Source organism: Hippichthys cyanospilos, chromosome 14 (genome assembly GCF_059441005.1).
Source record: "Hippichthys cyanospilos isolate Australia breed blue-spotted pipefish chromosome 14, RoL_Hcya_1.0, whole genome shotgun sequence".
Classification (NCBI taxonomy): Eukaryota; Metazoa; Chordata; class Actinopteri; order Syngnathiformes; family Syngnathidae; genus Hippichthys; species Hippichthys cyanospilos.
In genome coordinates, this window is record NC_142382.1 from 12239528 (window position 1) to 12261209 (window position 21682).

Here is a 21682-nt window from a genome sequence, read left to right on the forward strand (position 1 = left end):
GAAAAAGAGAATGAAGGTTTTCTGAGAAGGAGAATCAAGACAAAAACTGAAGGCTATCTTCACCTGAAGCAGCAGATGATATTTTAAGATCCTCTGCACTGGCTTGAGGAGGAAAGAACCCAGAGGGAGAGAACGCTTGAGAGCAGCTTGACGATCCTTGAAGAACTTTGCCAGGGTTTTACCCCTCATGCAGTCAGTCAGAGCTGCCACTGAACTAGAGGATTGTGAGAAGAGGTTTGTCAGAACTCAACATTACAACTCTGGTATCTTAAAAAAATATATTTGCAGCTCCTACTTTGGATAGTTGGTGCAATATTGAGTGTAGATTTCAAAATATTCACTCTGGGGAAGCAAAGAGCAACAATCACATCACACACATTTCTGTCAGTTTCCTGAAAAACATTGTGAGGAGATTATGATAACTCACCTTATCCACAAAGCATTGGGCGATGGCGACAGGGTCATTGTCACACATATCCAACGACTGTAATAACGCACTGAAAGAGATGCCACACTTAAGTGCACGTGGGAGTCCGTAACAAAATTTCTGTCGTTTATTGCCACTAGTGGGCAGTGCATACTATAAAATAGAAGCCTTTTTGCTCTGGAGCTTCGTCTCAAACTAGGATTGTGTGCGTGTAGATACAGTATATAAACACACACTTATCTATAACTTGACAGACAGACAGACAGATAGAGCGATAGATACAGACAGGCATACAAAACCCATTTAAATGTGTTATTACATTTTTTACATGTTTCAGGCTTCTGAAGAATTATAAGAGCAGCTCCTCACTATGAGAGGAATGTTAATGTGTGTTTTGGCAAGCAGAAGGGTCAAGCAATGGCCACCTGCTGAGGTAAATTGTGTTTACTGTCTTTTGTGCTCACTTGGAGTCATTGGGTGAAATATCAGCATTTAATTAAAGGCAAAATGGATATAATCAGAGTATTAGTCGCACGCTTAAGTTACGCTTCAAATACATGTAAGTATACGCGCGGAAAGAAAGGGGAAATTATGCGGGGAATTCATCAATTCATCTCAGTTTTTCTTGTTCATTGTTTCTAATTTTGCGTTCAGAGCAAAATTACATGAACAGGAACAACACTAGTCAGTATGGTTGCAGTGGAGAGAACGTACCTGTTGAATTCATAAATATCCTCAATATTTCCAAATAAAGCACACACTTGCTCTGGACGTATGGGAAGGTTGCTGGTATCGATAATGTGAGCCAAATAGTCCTGAAAAACAGTGGTGGACGCAGATTATGTTGAAAACATTTGACAAGTGTACAATCTAAACCTGACACTTGCTGGTTTATACAACTAGAGAGGGCAAGAATGTACAACTTTTAATTGAGCCTACTTGAAAAGCCCATATCACTGTTATCACATGACGAATCATTCAAAACCCTTCTATTATAGTCCATGATTTCAAAGCATTCCACATTCAGCTTTCACATGCAATTTTCCAAATTGCTTCATCTACATGTTATTACACTTTGATTGATTTTACTTTTAGACAACATGGAAAATTAACTTGACTGAGATTTGATTCTTTAAAAGGATTGGCACAACATATTTATAGGCTGGAAAGAATGCCAGAGCAAAAAACATCTATCCAGAACTTATACTGTATCTGTTGACTGCCCAAAAATGCCAACATCAGGAAAACTATCTTGCTGTTACACACTCGCGTGCCGTATCGTGGAATGTGGACAAAAGACAAACATACCCATGTGGAGACTAACACATAAAAGTATACCAGAAAATTGTTCTGCAGCAAAAAAAAAAAAAAAAAAAGATATACAGTACATGTAGTCCATATCTGACATCTGAAAGATCTGCACAGCATTATGGTTGCAGATTCTTGCACAATGAGAGCAGCGCACACACACACACACGTGACCTTTAGCAAAGTGTGGGAGGTAGGGAGGTTCAGTCCTTGCACATCTACAAGCTGTGATAGAAACCACTTTTTATTGCAACTTTTGGCCTGCCAGCGACACTTCTGAAAGGATCCTCACATTCTTGCTCGTCATACAATGTTGACTATGACGACTTTGAGCTAAAGCCAGGTGTTGGCTGATGTATTTGGCTGTGTGAGACCATCTGGGTCAAACAGCTGTTCTCTCCACTCCCTCTGAATGGACAGTTGAGAATGAGAGGCATGCGAGCGAGCGATAAAACAATATCTAAAAGAGCGAACGGACACAGTTTCAACAGCTGTCACTGGGTTATGTGTCAGATCAAGAGGATGCTTTGATGAAGTCATAGACTTGGTTTCTCACTTATTTGCTTCATTTGAGCAACGGCTTGAGAAAAGAACTCTCAGTATCAATGTATTTCTAAAAGGGCAGAGGCAGCGGATACATCTGTACAAGAATATGTTCTCACATTGTAGCTTGTGGAAAACCCCGCGGCTATTTTGTATCTTGGGACTGCTGTTTTTCGTTGGCTGGAAGGGCCTTGCATGACTACAGCTGTGGCCAGACCAGGCATGTCATCTGAAATACTAGGAGGTCTTGATTTGAAGTGTGTTTGTCAGGAGTTAAACTCAGGCGGCAGTGCGGTAAGAGACAAGGTGAGGAAGGGTGCTTGTTGGTTCACAGCCAGTCAAAATGCCTCATGTTAAACACATTACCATTAGGAACAGGAGACGGTCTGACAGCTAAGTGCTCCTGTTTCTATGCTACATGCATGATTGAGGCCCAAAGAAGTTTCAGCTAGTTGTTTCCAGACTACAAAAAAAGTGGTGAGAGATGAGTGTAAAAACATTTTTCAGTGTATCTCTGTGATGTCCTTGTTTCACAAGCAAAGCTTGGGCCATGAAAGGCCGGCATTGTGTCCAAGTTGAAACAGCAAATAGCAGCACGCTCACCCCAATGTAAATAAGCACACTGGTTTCTGTACAACACCTTGACCAGGCCATAAACTGTCTCACAGCCATGATCAGTATGGGCTACAAATCCTCTAACCATTACAAGGATAGGAATTACATGACAAGGAATTCATTTCGCCATTTTCAGCAGTAAAAATTAGGGATGTCTACATTCCGAACTCAGTCCAATCACATCATTTTCAGCCGATCGGATGGGGGGGGGGGGGGGGGGGGGGGTATCGGGTTTTATACTTACTTCTTGTTTTCTGAGTACTGTACTACAAAGCAAGAACATTATCCAGAGCGACATAGACATTAACAAAAGTAAAACATATACTGTACACTATGCAACATCACAACACAGCTGAAAAGAACAGAAGTAAATGTAGATGTTGGAAAAATATTCTAGTAGTTGTGAGATACTAACATGCATCATACAATAATGATGTGTCTGATATGGAAATACTCTAGTGATGAAAGCAAACAAATTGTAACATATGCAAAATGAGCATTTCGAATGGTGGAAAAGGACAGAGCTGTGTTTAACACATTTTTTAAAAATATTTTACTGGTTTGAATTTTAAAGTTTTTTTTTTTTTTTTTTTTATACTCCTCTTCCAAATATTGTTGAGATTTTGTATCAGGACTCGGTCCGGGCAAAACTATTTTCCAGTGCTAAGGAGGACTAGTTACGCAGTACAAACTGCACTGACTCACCTCTACAATGCTGCGCAGATCTTTGACGTACATGCGCTCCGTTTCGAGGATCTCCATGACAACCCGGTCCATGTGCGTAAGTTTTGGGTTGGGCGCCATTGTTTCAGTGACAACAGGTGAAGCGTGGATGTGAAGAATCTGCGCAGTCTGCTCGTTGGAGGACACGTTGTTGTTGTTCCACTGGTTGCCAATTACTTGCGACTTCCATAGTCTGCTGGTCCCTCCGACGGCAGGACTCGAGTCCCTTGTCTGCTCGACGGGGAGTTCAGCTGGGCTCAGATCCAAGTCGATGTCCTCCTCACTTGGTATGGGTGGTGTGCAAGAGGAAGGAAGGGTGACGGTGCTCCCGAAAAGGCTGTGACTGTCACGGGAGGATCCAGAAGATAAGGTGGACACTAGACTTACTGGGCGTTCGCCTTCTCCATCCAGTGGCTCTGCGCATAGTCTTTTGTAATAGTCTGCTTCCAAATCTGTGTTTGTTTGTTCATGTTCTCCAGTGGAGAGGGGGGAGGGTAACCGAGGATATTCTATAAAGATCAGAAAAAAGCACAAAAGCAGTTATGTCAAGAGTCAAATGGAAAATGTGACAAAATACATTAATATATGAGAAACCTTATCTTTGCCAAAAAACAAAGAAACTAATTACAACCTTGATGAATGTCCCGAAAGATGTACACATCATCTAAGGAACTTTGCTAAGTTACACAAACCCAAAGATGTCAAATCCCCGTCATACATGACGTCTTATTACATCTTGGTATATCTCTTCAGTCTTTACAAACTTGACAATTTTTTGTTGTTTGAAAAAACTACTGAGTAGGTTTTCACACACGAGGCACCATTGAACGAGGCACCATTGGCAATAGAGTTCAACAAGGATTCCACATGATGGATGGTTTAGAGGTTTGGCGCATACTTTAGTAACTTGACCTTTTGATCTATTGACCTTGAAATAGACCTGGTTTATCACGTGACCTTCACCAAGATTTTCATGAAAAATGATCTCTCACGTTCTCTAAAACAAAAGTTTCAGGTGACATTTTTTCAGCAACAAAAAAGGAGACAAAGTAACCACAAGGCATTGCACTCATGAGAGACATGTATCATACTCCCATAGCATCATCCAGCCATCTTTGTTCCAATTTGTCTGCATTGAGTGTTTGAGAAGAAACAAACTGAAATTTGTATATATTTATATTTACAAAACAATCAATATTTGCTCTTGATAATAGATTATTTAGAGACTTAGAGATGTATGTTGTCCTTCATGAACAGACTGATAATACTGTAGTTGTGTTAAATTCAAATGAAACATATACAAATATTTCGGAAAACCATAATCAACATTTTTTTGTGTCAAAACATGTCTGACACAAATCATTTGTGCATTTTCTGCAATGTCTATTTGGGGGGGAAAAATAAAGCCACTTTGCACTGAGGGGTCAACATTTGCAAGTTTATGCAGTGCAATACTGTACATGCAATACATCGTTAGTTATACACCGCTTTCACAACAGCTCCAGCTGTATAGTTCCAACAAAATGCTTTAAGGAACCTAAAACATCACTAACAAAAGGAAATAACACATAACACATAAAATCAAGCATAGACATATTTAAACAGTTTGTGTTGTGTTCAAAATCACAAAAACTATTCCGTATGAAAGTATGCAGTATGAAAAAACATAAAAACAGTTTAAAGAATGCCTTAAAAACTTTTTAAGAAATTGATGAGAATGATAAGTTTGTTAACACTCGCAAACATTTGCCTCAGTGGGATGGCAATTAATGCCTTTTTTTTTAAACTGTGCCTTTTTAAAAAAAAAAAAAAAACATTTCATCAATCAATAAAATAATAAACAGAGTAATCATTTCTTAAAATAGTGGTACTTGCGAGGTGTAACATTATTTTCTACTGGGATAAAAAAAAATCTAAATCGAATTATAGACACATTTTGGTTATCCGGGTCACAAAGTTTCGGCTCAGATTTTAGATAGCAGACACTCCTCTGCTTAGAAGTTCTAAAATTAGGCCGAAATGGCAGAATGTAATCAAATCATTACTGACATGGCGCAAGAGCAACACACTGCAATTTTTAGGAACACACTGTCATTTTTCATTCTCCTGAATGTTCAACCCAATCTTGGCCAACTCTAGAGAAAAATAGAAAAAAAAAAAGTGATTAAAATAGAGGGAAGGGACTGGGAGGTTTGTTTACATACCCCTTTAGTCTGAATTTAAATTCTAAAATAAATGCTGTACATATTCAATTTCACATCTTCCAGGGCCAGGAAAGAATTTTTCCTCACAGAGGCTCCAAAATATATCAAGTCATTGAAATGTGGGACGGCATGGTACTCAGTTGCCGTTGTAAAGTGATTTCCCTGGGTACTGTATTTGTAGAGTTCAACGAGTTCAAACTCATTTACGCTACGTAACAGAAGTGCGTCTCTGTCAGCCTATTTTGACTTCAGACCAATAAAATGGGGTGAATAAAGCTACAATTGTGAAGTGAAATGTTTCAGGTAAAGTCTACTGCCAAGTGGCGATGGCGAAGATAATTTGGTGCTGATAGTTCACAGATGTGGCTCCCGTCAGCTTGAAAGCCACTCAACTACATCAGTGTTGACAAGTTAACGTAAATGTTCATCATTTACTCTGCATCATGGAAAGTCAGCCCACTCTTGAAAACCTAACCATTAAACCCAAGACGAGCTGTGAAAGAGGTGGAGGGATTCACTCTTAGCCAGAATATCTATTTTGACTCAAATGAAAACACAACCTTGTATTGTTCTGTTCGGGCTAAAGCAAGCGAGCCAGAAATTTTATGAGAGCAGAGAAAAGCTGTCAAAGACGTTTGACATCTGAATGATGACCTTCCAGTTTATCGACACGCACACACACATCTGGCACCCTCCTTCCAACTTTCCATGACTCAGGCCCGAGCTGAAAAGAGAGGCTTGTACGCCCTCTTCCTCAGTCTACCCGCTCCACTAGCCACACAAGGCATCCAAAGCAATGCGGTGGGAGTAACAGAGGAACGGGCTAGTGGGAGATGACCGCTATTTATGCTCCGTGACAAACTACAGGGTCGATGGTGCAAAAAAAAATAAAAAATAAAGGGAGGGCAGCGGTAAGCTATTACATCGCAGTTTGAATGAGCCATCTGCTCATTCCAAGCTCCTCTTTTGAGTTGTGCCATGTCTGGCCTACCAAACTCACTTCCTATTTCCTTCTCACCTCCCACCCAAATATTCCTTCGTAAAATCTCTTGATGAACTGTAGCATACTACAGATTGTGCCAAATAGGGGGAAAGGCAGAAATGGCGTAAAAAGAAGTAGAAGCTAACATAACACTTGAGGAAAAAAGATTATTGACCTCTTTACGAATGTGTGAGTGAGTGTGAGTCTCTTGAACATCTGCAAACAGTTGTTGTTAACCTCAGCGGGATGTGTCGACACACTGACAAGGCCAGACCTATTATGGTGTCACTCCTGTCATTGGTACAGCTAAACTGTATGTTAGGAAAGTTTAAACAGAGCCGCAATGCCACATTTGGTTTGTGGACTTCCATTTACTACATTAGAGCTTTCATGTGTTTAGAACAAGACACAACCTTGGATATTGTTTTAGTCTTTTGATCATTGGACAAACATTCTCTTTGGAGAATAACAATTAAATGATAATTGATTGATTATTATTGATAAGTGATTCATAGTTTTGAGACCGGGTTTAATTTGAAATTGCCCAAATTCTATGAATTTCAGCCTCTAAACGGCAAATTATTAGCTAGCTTATGTCCTTTATGAAAGCGGAATTGTTGTGTTGGGGGGAAAAACGATTTGTTAACATTTGCTATTACGTGGGGCCGTTCAACATGTTTTGCCTTCTTTCTGACGTTGCAGACAAAACCAGCAACGGAATCGTTTATTAATGTGTTTTGCTTGTACTTTTAAATTATGCCCTGATTTTCAAAGAACAAAATATTTTTGTTTTATCTGATTAATAAAGTAATTGAGAAAAAAATCAACTGATTCATTATTATAATAATTTTTAGTTGGTAAGTATATTGGACACTCTAAATCAGATAAACCTGCGGTCTATCGGCTGGGTTTGCTTAGGATTGTGTTTATAGTCAATATCACTTCTCCTTTCAAGGAGGCAGGAGAAAAGAAATAGAAATGGGATGAGAACTAATTTTCTTTTGTTAAGATGGTTGTGCAATGAAAGACATTGGAGAACGCGCTTTCTGTCAATCTACTGCATCATTGTAATGAAGCCAAACATTATGAGAAGACCAGCCAATTCTTCAAAATAAACTGTAAACAAAAAGGTACTGTATGACACGAATGGCTATTGTAAACCTTTATTTTGAAGTTCCTCCCAGAAGTACGACAATGGTCTACTGTACTTGAAAGTCTTTTGCTGCCAGAGAGTGAGCAGCTCCCGATGTAAACAACACGCGTTGCTTTGAATTCACGTTCAATTGCCAATTCAGGGCGCTAAAAAAACAAAACAAAAAAAAAACGACAAACTCAAGCAACAACTCATAACTGACGTTTTTTTTTCCCCCGCTAAGTTTTCTTTTCCCCATGTCGTGCGATGCCATGCGGTTGACCAACACGACTTGGACCTCTGCTGTAAATTGCTCTTAGGTATGTTTGTGAGTATGAAAGATTGTTTGTCTTTGTGTGCCTTGTGATTGGCTGGCAACCAGTTCAGGTTGCACTCCACCCACTGCCCATAGACAGCTGGGATAGGTTCCAGCACGCCCACGAGCCTTGTGAGAATGATGAGTTACGATAATGGATGGCTGAATAATTTTTAGTTGCAGCGCTAATTCTTTGTAAGAATGACATCTAAACACACCGTAATAGGTGTAATATTTTCTCACCATCCATTTACACATAAAGAATGTGTCATTATAAGGCCCGCATGCCAATGATGTTTTGTCAATTACACACTAAACACTGAAAAAAAAATGCACATTGCTTTACACCCTTCTATTTACAGCAGAGCTGTTATTTGTTAAAACACTATGTTCACACGGCTTTTAACCTGCAATTCACTTTCAGTTCTCGCATGTGCATACTATTTTCAAATGTTTATTATATATTGATAGATCATATAACACTAAACAATAAGAGTTTGCATTGTTGAATATATGATGTGCGACCTTTAAAAAATTCCAGACCGTAATTTACGCAAGGAGTAGATAGAACCTATTTTTTAATTATTTTTTTTTTTTTTTAATCATTGCATCAATACAGTGGTTAACGCTTCAAAAAAAACAACAAAGACAGCAAAGGTATTTGGACTACTGTACATCCCTTACAGTCCCTAACAGCAGTGTTCTTCAGTGCTTTACAGAAAATCATTTCACAAATTATTCTTATAAATTGGATTAAATATGATTTACCATTCAATTGTGTTTGTAGCTGAAAGTTTTAGTCAAAGGTACAGGGAAGCTAACAAGTATGACTTTCCCCTTTTTGGCTCACTTCCCTTTAACACAAATCCTCTGGAGCGTAGTTCTCAAATGTGTTGAGCAACAACATTGTTGTTTTGGCTTGTTGTGAATGATGATTAAAAATGAGGTAGTCCCACACAAAAGGATCTTTCCGTCTTGTCCCGAGCCGAAAGCAGACGGTACATTTACTCACTAATGAGTTTAATGACTAATCTGTCTGCAGTTTCTAGCATAAAGTCGAGGCTAGTTTCTCCTATCGGGCATGTAATCAAGCGCATGCTTTACAGGCTCTGATGTCACAGAGGCAATTCCGGCGATGGAGCGACGACTAAGCCGAACCAAACGCTCCAAAGCACCTAGCAATTAACTTTTCTAAAGGGCAGAGTCACTGGAATGACAGAAATGATTCACATCTCTTTGAGGCTATACATACCTTTATATAGAAAATCTGGTTTGGGATCTTTACCTTACTGTAAAAACCTCCGCACAAGAGTCATGACTGTTCCGACCATGATGAAAGAATCTGGGATATATCATAGCAAATAGCTGTGGGTATGGATTTCAAAACTCCCTTAGCAAAAGATAAGGCACAGCATGCAACAATGATGCTTTGCATAGGTTGCAAAATCTTGTGAGGATATGACTCACTTTTTCAACATATTATGCATGCACGCAAACGATTGCGGAGTACGATATGAATTACTTGCTTATTAACCTGGATTCTACTGTACCTCTCATAACACTACAACTATGAAGATTGTAATCTGTTTCCCGTAATACAATGGGGAAAGAACTACACGGGAGGTGGTGTCAGTCAAAAAAAATACCGCAGGCTTCTAAGGGTAAATTGGAAGCACTGACAGTAAACAATGCTAAATACATATTCAAAATATTTGCCGTTATGATGACCCTTTTTTTCCATGACGCCACAGATGGCAGTGATGAAAAACAAAGCAAAAGGGGCAATGTATCACCAGGTATCTCATCTCATGACTGATGAGTGAGAACAGACAGCATTTATGACTTTCAGTCATAAAAAAACAAAAACAAAAAAAACGCAGCATTACTAACTCTTTCTACTGCTCTTGTTTGATATTTTCGTAACAAATTGGCCTCTACTCCAGAACACTAAAGACGAACGTCATTTGTGTACGTGCTGAGCATATTTCCAAACACCTGTGGCTTGCGCCGACAGTAACATATCAAATAACCACTCCCGTTTGCTTAATACTGAATCATGTTCCAATAGATGAATAAAAGTGAATCACATCTTGCTGCACCTTGTATTTCTCGTCATATTTTCTACGTGCTGTGTATATTTTCAAAGGGATTTAGCAGAGTAGTGGGTGGAAGGAAGCAAGACAATTTTGCTTTAGTGCTTAAAGGGATCACTTGTAAGATTTAGACCGTTTTTCATTACGGCCAGCAGGGGGAGCTGCATTTACCATTGTCCTTAGCTATAACAAACATGACCGCCTCCGGAGAAGTGCCACCTGTCATGTGATATAATTTAATGATAACTAGACCTATGATTATATGTTGGTCATTAACACATTCATTTGCAAGTTTTTGAAATTTACAATCATTTAATTTATTCCTTTTTAATGAAAAACGGTCTAATCTTACACACAGTCCCCTTAAGTAGGATTTTCAAATATCTGTACCGTACTTGAGTATTAGTTTTTCTGAAATAGAGATAGGCAACCCCGTTCCTAGAGAGCCGCATACCTGCATGTTTTTAATGTCTCTCTCCTACATTAAACCTGACTGAAATAATCAGCTCATCAGCAAGCTCTGTCACAGTTCACCAGTTCAGCCACCTCACTCCCAGCCTCACCTGCTCAGCCCTCCTGCTAATCACCCCAAACACTAACACCTGCTGCCACTCACCCGCCTAGTATAAAGCCCGCTCACTTCCATCCACAACCTGCCAGATTGTCTCTATGCATCACGCCGAGCTTTCCAGCGACTCCTCCTGCCAGCCTGCCCGTTGCCTGACCCTGTTTGTTCCTGACCACCCGACTGCCCGCCGAATTGACCGAAGTATTGGTATTTCGACCCTGTCTGCCTCTGACCACCCGCTAGCCTGCCGTCTTAATCTGTCTGCCCGAGCCCTCCTCCTGTCCCGCTTCCTCAGCCCGGCTCCCAGCCAAGCCCCGCTCTCCTGACTCCGAGACCCCCTAGACTTCTTCGCCACGCTCTCGTCGGCTTCCACAAACCACCTGCACATTCTGTTTAATAAACTTTCTGCATTTGCCCTTACCAGTTGTGCGTGCGCTTGGGTCCTCTCTCCTCCCGTCGTCACAAGCTCTACAGAAGCCTGATAACGATCTCGATCATTTGAATCAGGCATGATATAGACGGGAGACATCTAATACATGCAGGATAGCGGCTCTCTAGGACCGGAGTTGCCTACCCGCGGTCTGCTCAAATTGTTCTTCTATCGTCTACTTCCTTGATACGTTCTTGGCCCTTAAGGTCGGTATCCTAAATTTCTGAGTTCACCAAGGAACAAGGAAACTTCTGTCACATTATTCAATGACAACTCCTAATCTGCTAGCCTGGAAAGACATACACTGCCCCTCTTCAACTAGAATTTACTCCACCTCCATCTCTACTATTTACTACTTAGCTTCTATGCCTCTCTTTTCTGACATAACATCCACTCTTCACGGATTTGCTCGTTCAACTATCTGTTTGGTCATGGTTGATCCGCCTTAGAAATACGCTTGATGGTATCTGTGCCATTCTTCAATGATACAGCAATGAGTCAACAGGCTACTAGTTTGCTAACTTGCCTTTGTAATGCACAGACGCAGCACTTGACTCAGGCATCCTTACAGGATACAATTTTTTTATGTTTCCACAGTACAATGGAGCCTTTCCTCCCCTCTGGGTTTCCTTCTAAATGCCCCCACAAGAGGTTTAATGTTATGGTCCTGATTCCCTTGGAATTGTGAATGGCTACACCACATGAGAGCAAATGCTGAAAGCTCAGGGAACGTTGTTGGATAAGACCCTGAGGTCTTCACAGATCATTATCAAACAGCATGAGCCAAAATGCCAAGAATTACACAAGGCCCAGATTAGTTTGCTACACCGTAATGGAGAGGAATTTACGTCGCTTCTCATGGTTTAGGGTCTAAATATACAAGATTTAACGTTTTCTTGTTATTCGACTAGCATTTGCCCCACAAGTAGATTTGAATGTTAATAATTAGCCTGATGGTTGGAAATAAATGGCAGTGGACTGCAGAGAACACACACATGGATGCACGAACATGCACGCAAATTGAACCTGCATTCCAAACTGACACTCAAGGTCAAAATGTTGGGCTGGGAAACTTTTGGGGAATTTCTGTGTTTTACAAGTAAAATGATCTGCACTCAATATAGCCTCACATTATTTACAGGGTTTAGTTAAGATATCCAGACATTCTTGTTAACTCATTCACTGCCATTGACAAGAATCCTTTTTTACAGGGATTTTATTCACTGCCGTTGACAGAGATATAGGTCAAAACCCATTTTAACTGGTCCGGCAGTGAGTGAGTGAACTTTAAGAATGCCTTTTGGTAAAAGTGGATAGTGCTGCGACTGCTGGTGGACTGCTTGTTTCCTTGATGTTCTCAATCTCTTTGGTCCTTTATTTTAGCACATGAGATGATTAGGCGTGACATGTTGTCTTTGAGTATTTAAGTTTGAATTGCTTAAGTGAGAAGTTATCAAACCGTCAAACACTCAAGATGGCAAGTCAAGCTGTCTTCCTAGTTTCTTGCTTTGTCTAGTTTTATGTTGGTGTTGTTTTTTTTTTTTTTTTTTAAAGACTGTCTACTTTTCCATTTCTGGGTCCTCTCTGCTTCAGGGTTGAAAATGGCTCAAGAGAAAATCTGTCAGTATGTCAAGTTCTCAAGCTGTCTTCCTAGATTTTTTTCAGTCTAGTTTCCGGACTCTAGTTTTATGTTCTATTAAAAAAAAAAAAAAAAAAAAAGACTTTTGACTTTTCCGCTTCTGTGTCCCGTGTCTGGGTTTAAACTCAGACTCAAGTGAGAAGTTGTCAGAATGACACGTTCTTAAGGTGTCAGGGAAGATTTTACGAGTCTAGTTTTATGTTGTATTTTAAAAAAAAAAACAAGACTTTCTACTTATCCACTTCTGTGTCCTGTAGGCTGCTGCCTTAAAACTTCACTCTTTATGTGACAGACAGATTGGCGAAATGGAGAATTCCATAACGTCAGTCCATTTTCGTACATGAATTGACTCATAAGATAAAAATAAGGACTTTTGAAAAAGGGCAATCATTTTTTTGTAAAAGCAGATTTGTCAGTCTTACAAGCACAAATTGACAGAAAAAGCTCAAATTTAATCCCGTAAACCTCCCGTGAGCTCGGCCCCAGCTCTGAAAAGATCCAGCCGTGCCAAGTGACCTCAGTGTATAGGCATGTGATGATCCACTTCGGAAACCCCTTCATCAAATCTCACCCCCCAGTGACAAGAATGCTTCAGGCATTCGCATACAGCCATCCCTCAATCTATTTAACACTCACATTTCCTTGCACATCTGGGCTTGATGGAGGCACAGGTCCACTGTAAACGTTAGCGCTAGTTTGATGATCTACAACCACAATGCCGTCCTGTTAGCGCCTCTCCAATGTCCGCATGGGTTGTTAGCAGGACAGCTGTGCTAAGCATAGAGGAAGAGATTCATTTACTTCACACTAAGCCGTTAATCACGTGCAGGGTTGTAAAAGGCGTGATGCAGTTTATTCAGCAGTTTAGGCATCCGTAAAACTGATTACACCTCACGGCACACCAATGAGGAATTTAACATCAGTGACCCATATCTTTTATCAGTACAATGCTGACCTTGGATAAAGCAGAACAATAATGCCAGGTAGTGGTAAATTCTTCTGTCCTTGCTTCCTCAAGATATATTTGGAAAAATGAGCAGAAAGTCAAATATTTGGAACACATTCAAGCCATTTGTAAATTTGTTTGACCGTAATTAAAAGTTGGATGATTACTGGCAAATGGTTGTAAATGGATGATTACAATAAATCAGATGATTTAGATTTTTTTTTAAGTGTGGTTTTGGCTGTAAGCTTGAAGGATGCAATCAAGTAAGGAAATGAATCATGCCAGACAAAAGCAGCTCTACAAAACCATCTTTTGAAAAACAAGTGGCTTCTTTTTGTTGGTTTTAGTAAATGTTGAACTACAATAACCTCATTGAAAGGGATACATTCGATTGCAGACAACAGTGGTTCTCACAAGTGTTTCAGACATATCCCTTGTTTAAAAAAAAACAACAAAAAAAAACAGCCAAGGCACTTCCTAACATATGCAAAGTACTTATTTTGTGTCTGATTTATTAAAATTCAAAACTAAATTTAAGGAGGTATTTCTAGCTGTACTATATTGATTCAGTAACTTGAGAAGCTAGATCATCTTTTTTTAGGGGTGCCCCGATGCATCTTGTTCACTTCCAATATTACAACCTAGAGTACTGTCTGATACCGATACTGATGCGGTATCTGCAGGAATGATGCACACTTTTTATTTTTGAATTTGAAATGTTAGAATAGACTAAGAGTCTGAAGTGGACTGTAAGTGCTAATATGGACGGTTTTGGATGTAGATCAGTATAATCCAATCATGTTTTGTTGGCTGGTTTTGGACTGATATCAGATATGAATGTCGAACCAGCACACCACAATATTAGTGCTTCGTCTGCTGGAAAACTCTGTATGAAACTTAAAAATAATAAAGGCATGCAATGTTTTGCACTGCAAAACAATTTAGTGACGGTTGATGTCATTTTCCAATTGATTTGGTCTTAGATTGAAAACAAGAATGTACTGTTCCTGTCATTAAAAAACATTCATTAAATTTGGTTTGATGATACCTGCAGAAACCCTGTGAACTTCACATATCCCCATTTGAAAATTGTGGGCTTACAACATCATCTTACTTTGAAATGTCTGAAGGAAACTGAGTTCCTTGAGAAACTAGGGAGCTTGTGACTAATGTGAGTCATCCAGTGGAATACCTCTACAGTAGGAATGCTATTGTAAAACTCAGTACAACAATTTACAATGAAATAAAAACTTTTGAGGAGAGTATGCAAGCCTGAAGCAATAAAGTGAAGTTGAAGCAGACTAGTGGACAATGCAAGAACCAGTACAATAATACAATAGATCAGTTATGTTATGTAATAAATACAAATTCAGTAACTTCAAAATTGAGTGCAGTGAAAGATCATGACTAAGCATTTTACCTGAGGCTATATGTGTGTTAACACTAAAAGCAATTACGCAGTTAAAGAGTTCCTATCCAGGAGCTTTATAAAAAAAAAAAAAAAAAAGGTTGCTGCCATCATCTATCTAAGTTCCCAACCCTATACCCACTGGGCTGGAAAAGCTGCAAAGAATGGAGATGATCCGCCCGTCCCCCAGAAGCCCTTCAAAGCTGTACATTCTGCACACACAGCTACATTCCTGCCAGGGGGTAAGTAGATCAGCGGGAGTCCTTATCAGGTCCGCTGATATCTGTCTGAGCGTTACCCGTCAAACTGACAGCTAAGATGTACATCAACCTTTTAACACTTTATTACATGATAGGTCGGATATTACTCTATGGTGCGCAAAGTTGCACTGAGGTGGAAAGTCAGAGGGCTTTTATGGTCCTGTCATCCAGCTGCTGTGCAAAAATAATCCATTGAGGCAAGAAATGCTTAAAATAGATAGGAGTGAACATCCGACACTTGAAGAATGAAAGTACCCCACACCTTTAGGCTTATTTTATGGTAAAAACTCAAAAAGATTTTAGAAGCATGCGGGTAGTGGGACAAAAATGACTTCAATGCAAGGCCACTCTGTTCATTAACCTTAGACCGCGAGAGCAACTGTGTTTGGATGAACACCACAACGTTTATCTTGACCACATTCCAATTCTGGTTTAGCCATGTGTCAATCTGAAAACTTCACTGATTACGGGAATTATTAGTTTCATGTTTTTTACTGAACATGTTGCCGCTCATCAATTACAGGGGCCACTCAAAACATTTGGCCAAAGAAGGCAACAAAAAAAAAATATTTTCAGTCAAAAGACAATCACGGCAGAAACACGACGTCCAAAAACGCATGATGTAAAAACTGCTGCCAGCAAGCATCTGTCTGAAATTCAAGTGGAGCATGGTTCAGTTTCCATTTCTTTCCTGGGACTACAAGCAGGCCAAAACAATTCCCTCCAAAAGGTCCACACATCACACGTCAATGGTGTGTGAAAAGGCCGATTTCAAAATAAACACACCAAGTAATATATGGACGACAATGCACTAGCTGTAGCAGGCTTTTATCTTGAAGTTAACCTGCATGGTTATGGTGGCAGTGGCTAGCTTGAGTCCTCCCAACTTAGTTTTTACTGCCGTCACATCACACAGCTACCAAATTCAATTCACTAACGTAAAAAAAAACCCAAACAAACAAAAAAAAACCCCGCAAAAATCAATTACTCACAAAAGATGCTAAGAAACTGCAATAAGTCAATTCAGCTGTTGTTGTATGATATGGCAATAGTCTCCCGCATTAGCGCTAGCCTCTAACTACATAACTGTATGTGATGCATTCAAATGCAACTGGAAATTTCAAACTTAAATGCATGACTCGTCAATAACAGCAAATCTCTGAACAATGTGGGCTTCCTATCAATCTAGAAAAGCTAACAAATTGAGATGATTAATGGAAGTGAAATTACTTTGATATTTGACGAAATTACAATAAAGTCACTCTAGTTTACAATACCAAATCAAAAAATAACTAGGCTACAATCTTGCATTCTAGAGGTAGTATTAATGCATTAAAGATTAACCTGCCTTGTTACATCTAATTAATATAACATTTAACACAAACACAATGGAGCACATTAAAATTAGACCCCTTTTAACAGGAATTGTATTAAAACATGGAAGAAAAATAATATTTAGAGCCATAGTATGCAGTTTTATTTCATTTTCATCATTCATTTGCAGATCTGTACAGCCCACTGCATGTGACTTTATAGTCCGTTACCGAAGCGATGTGCTAAGAAAGCTTTCGTTTTTCTTTAGTTTTTTGTCCATTTGCTTCTCATTTTCAATTTTCTGTTTCAGCCAAGAAAAATCATTTTGATGCATTCCTAATTAATAACAAGGAAGTTAAGTCACCCTAACCTTTGCCTCAACTGGGTCAAATATAATTTGAACAATCTGTAAAACGCCAGGTCGCATGTACATTACAGTAGGTTCAGTGCATGGTGTTTGTGGACTCTGGAGGAAAAACTAGTACTAATATGAATGACACACATTTCTTCCAGCCAAACGTCTCTTCGGTCCAAAGCTGAACCAAAGAAAAAAGGGAACCATTGACACATTCGAATTTTCAGCCAAAGAGGAAACCCAGCGTCGAATGTTGAGTGGAGAGCAGGCGTGGGGCGTGCGGGACAGAACAGGCAAAGAGAAACAAAGAGGCCCAGTGTCAAAGCCGCAGCTCTGCGACTAAAGATAATGAAGACTAAAATAATATGTTATTTGAGTTCCCCCTCCAGCCTTCTATTATCCGCGGGAATGAAATCTCACCAGCGTTGGCTCGACAAACTATCTTAGCGGTCTGTGACATTGACACGTACTGGTTTGATGTGTGAGAGGTTGCAGCTGTATGGTGGAGGTTGGCAAAGCTCCACGGACGCACAAAGACACTCTGAGCCAAACAGGACTGTAGGAGGAACGCTCAATGGCGAGCCAAGCCATGACTTTTGTCTAATTGTTCCACTTGCAGCATTTCTCCATTTTGGTTCGCTTCCCTAAGCGCAGGAGGAACTAGACTGAAAAAGCTTTGACTATACTGTACAAAGTGTATGAACAGATTACGAGGACATGGCTGGTGGAACGTGAGGCTGCGTCGGGCTTACCTTCCCCCATTGGGCACTGGTGGAGAACAGAATGGGACCCCTCTGGCATGGCACTGAGGCCTTTGGAGCTGAAAAAGAAAACAAAGGGTCAAAAAAATCAAATACGTGACATCATGTCTAGACTCGCAGCTGTAAATCAGAAAAATGGTGATCATATTCTATGGCAAGTTTAGGTTTAAGATAAGCAAGATTGTTCTGTCTGAATCAGCCTGTAGTGAAAAAAGGCCAACGGGTTATTGGACCTTACTGTAAGTAAAAAAGGAAATTCCTGTCATTCTCCTCCTCACTGCTCTGGGCTTGCTCGTGCCAACCACTTTGTAATGTATAGCGCAGCCTGGGTAGAGGTATGCAGGGTGGAGACTGTGATATGAGCTCATGCTCATCAGGAGAGAACGGGCAGCACAAGAGAGTTAGCAGAATGGAATCCCGGGAGCAATGACCGAAGTGGAACCATTTGATATTGTTAGCAATGGGACAAAATACAAATGAACCAACATTATCAATATACTGTGTTGATTTAAAAAAAAAAAACTTCATTAATTGTTAGTTATGATGTGTCAGTATTTGGTGTGTGTAGAAAAACAAAAAAAAAACAAAACACAAAAAGAAACATGTCACCAACCCTTTTTAAAAGGAGCCACTTCAGAAACAACAAAATTGCTCATGTTGCCTTTAATTAGGGATGTTCTGTTCATATTTTTTGCACAAGTCACTTGATGAGTATCAGTCAATAGAAAATCCCAATCTAATACTCCAACAATGCAATAAGAAGATAAAAGAAAGCACACCATCATCGTCTCAACTGTTTTTTCTTACTAAATGTATCTATTCCAAAATAAACTAAGTTAATATGACTGTAACCATTTTCCGTTTTGCAACGAAGCACCTGAGGTTATTGCTTGGTGCTCACTTCTTCCTAAACCCACACATCTCATTGAATTCACTTAAAGGAGAAATGAAGTCAAAAACATTTTTTGCAATATGTTCTCTGCGGCCCTAAACGTTCTAAAGCCTATTCTAATCAATATTGCATATGTGAAATATGAAATAAGCAGCAAAATCCACCTGTTTTAATCTGAGGGAGCGACCTTTTGGCTGTCAGAAAAAAAATTATAATCACTGTTGCTCAGGAAATGACCAATCACAGATCAGCTTGTGAACATAACATGATCAAACTCAGATAACAAGTGAGCTGTGATTGGTCGTTTCCTGTTTCGTGTGATGTCGTTTACTATGATGCCCTTTTGGGTTGACAGCAAGTGGCCATCCATTGAATTGAAGATGTGTGTGTGTGTGCGCGCGTATATGCATGTATGAATGTGAAAAAAACAAACTTGGTCTATTAAGAATAAGAATATTTGGAAAGGTCAATGAACAAAAGAAAATCAGAAATTTCACTTGGTCTACTAAAAATCACATCTCTGAAAAGCTCGATGCCTCAAACACATAATGCAACATTATACATGCAAAACTAGAGCGCCTATCTAATGGACAAAAAATTGTGCTTATTTCATGTACATTATTATTATATGTATATTATTTCTTTTGCTTTTTTTCAGGACTCCATTGAAAGCAAAGTCCCACTCACTGGTCTCATACATTTTTCCAATCCCTCATGCTAGCATGAGGTGTGTCCCATCACAACAAATCCACAGCGAGTGACTCTCCGGTCTCTTGCAGTAAATTAACATGGATCACTGTGCATGAGAACGTGTTCATTTGTGATTCCTGGTGAGCCTGCGGCCTTCAAAACGTTGCATACTTGGGCCAGCAAGATCAGAGGAGCAGAAATTATTCAGGGATTAGGATTGCATTGTTCCATTTGTTTCTGCTGGCCACTGTGCCGATCTGACAGCCTAGTCAGCCGAGTCTAAAGTGAGCCCATTGCCAGGAGGAGTGCCAATTAAGATGTGAAGGAATGCAAAGAGGAATATCACTCGGTGCTCCAGAAAATTGTTCCTTTGCTAGAAAGCTGCCACCTGGATTGATGTAAACTGTTTTTTCATTTTACTCACACAACACATTTGTGTTTGAAGTATCGTGTGACCTGTGTGTAATTTGCTCAAGTGGAATTCATGTTTTGGGTTTAGGCTTTGGACTTGTCTGAGCCAAGCAATAAAAACCTAATAATCCCACCGACAATAACCTCTGGTCTGACCACACTTGCATATGTCCAGACTAAAACTATGCTAATCTTTCAATGGTCACTAGAAAGAAGTTTATGTTTGTAGCCGCCTTTGCAACGCCACATGCAGCTGCAAAAAAAAATTCTGGCGCAAACATGGTTTGAGTAGACCTTTGATATTATAGTCTGCGTATTTTTAGTTCATTTATTTACTTTTCTCCATTCCTGGATTAATGTCATTTTGAAAGAGAATACCAGTTCATTAAAAATTTTATTTACAAGGCTTAAAATTATTGTACTGTATACACCTGTTTCCAATATCTTCCAGTATTCCCCCCCGTAACCACAAGAGTGTGTTATTTGATATCTGATAAAGAAATGTGTCTAAAGGTACTGTAAATTTGTCATTTTAATAACACACACCATGTGTTATGATTGGACAGCCATGATCTATGTAACTCCTAAAGTCAGTGGTAGACGAATAATCGCGTTTTTGAAAAATTCACCCAAATTGAAGTAAAAAGGGGGGATCAACTTATAAGCGAGGTCGACTTGTACTCGGAGAAATATGGTATATATGTACCCCACTTACGTGTTAGAATACAGCTATGTTTGCTGACATATCGCAATCCCAACATCTTAAATTTCCTATAGGGAGGGGCTTAGCCAAATGTGTAATTAGAAGAAAAAATGTCACACAGTCCCATATTCATGCTGACCACCTGTGCTTAAGCAAGCTGCCATTTTTCCCAAATGGAGAGCATTTGGTTCCCACAGCTGATGGATGCAAAACGCAGCAAGGCAGTCAGCAATTTTCTTCCTTAATAGGAGACAGATGCAAGTCAAGTCATTCCACCGGTTATTAAAAAAAAAAAAGCGCAGCAATGGATCACTTCTTACTTGTTCCTTTAATTGCCGCGCTTCAAACTAATCCATAGCTCGGGTGCCTTTCTCGAAAGCGTGACAAACATGCACACATAAACATGCAGTCATGCACTGTCAACCAAGACCCAAGATCTAAAAAAGGCAGACGTTATTTACATGTGTACCGAAAAAGCTGAAGCAAAATGATACTTCTGCACTCCCCTTTCCATGTCTTCAGTTGGCGTTATAAGGAAGGGGCGGGGGTTAGAGAGTAGAACTGAGAGGCTTTAACCCAGGAAAAGCATGTGAATGCAAATTCATATTATTAAACTGGCTAAAGTTTCACTTGTTGAGTGAAAACAAAATAATTGAAATGATCTCATTTATTTATTGATTAGCAGGAGTTTTTTTTTTTTTAATGATGTGAAATACCTTTTCAGGCAAGTACCCTTCAGCTAGCTCAAAGCTGGATAAACAAAAATATTTCACAACAGTTTGGGTTTATTAAACTTTGGAACTAAATTTATAGTGGTATCTCTGGGCGTATTTTCACTTCAGAAAATAGATCTTGTAACATCATCTGTTTTATTTCTGGCTCGTCTGCCAGAAAATTGCATACCTTATGACAATGTGCATTCATATGAAAGTATTCTGGCTTGTATGCCAGAAAATTGCATA

The 21682-nt window shown here is 39.5% G+C and overlaps 1 protein-coding gene across 1 annotated transcript in view; it reads right to left on the reverse strand.

The window, feature by feature from the left end:
- The window catches only part of LOC148413017 (pleckstrin homology domain-containing family G member 3), a 29671-nt gene extending 10660 nt beyond the window's left edge, over positions 1 to 19011 (reverse strand). The window contains exons 1-7 of the mRNA XM_088433648.1: positions 18263 to 19011; positions 18016 to 18083; positions 3599 to 4125; positions 1142 to 1242; positions 428 to 497; positions 296 to 342; positions 64 to 214 (exon numbers count right to left, since the gene is read on the reverse strand). Coding sequence (XP_088289774.1) covers positions 64 to 214; positions 296 to 342; positions 428 to 497; positions 1142 to 1242; positions 3599 to 4125; positions 18016 to 18083; positions 18263 to 18552 — 1254 coding nt within the window. The 5' untranslated portion in view covers positions 18553 to 19011. The remainder of the gene's footprint in view (positions 1 to 63; positions 215 to 295; positions 343 to 427; positions 498 to 1141; positions 1243 to 3598; positions 4126 to 18015; positions 18084 to 18262) is intronic.
- Between the last annotated feature and the right edge of the window lie 2671 nt (positions 19012 to 21682).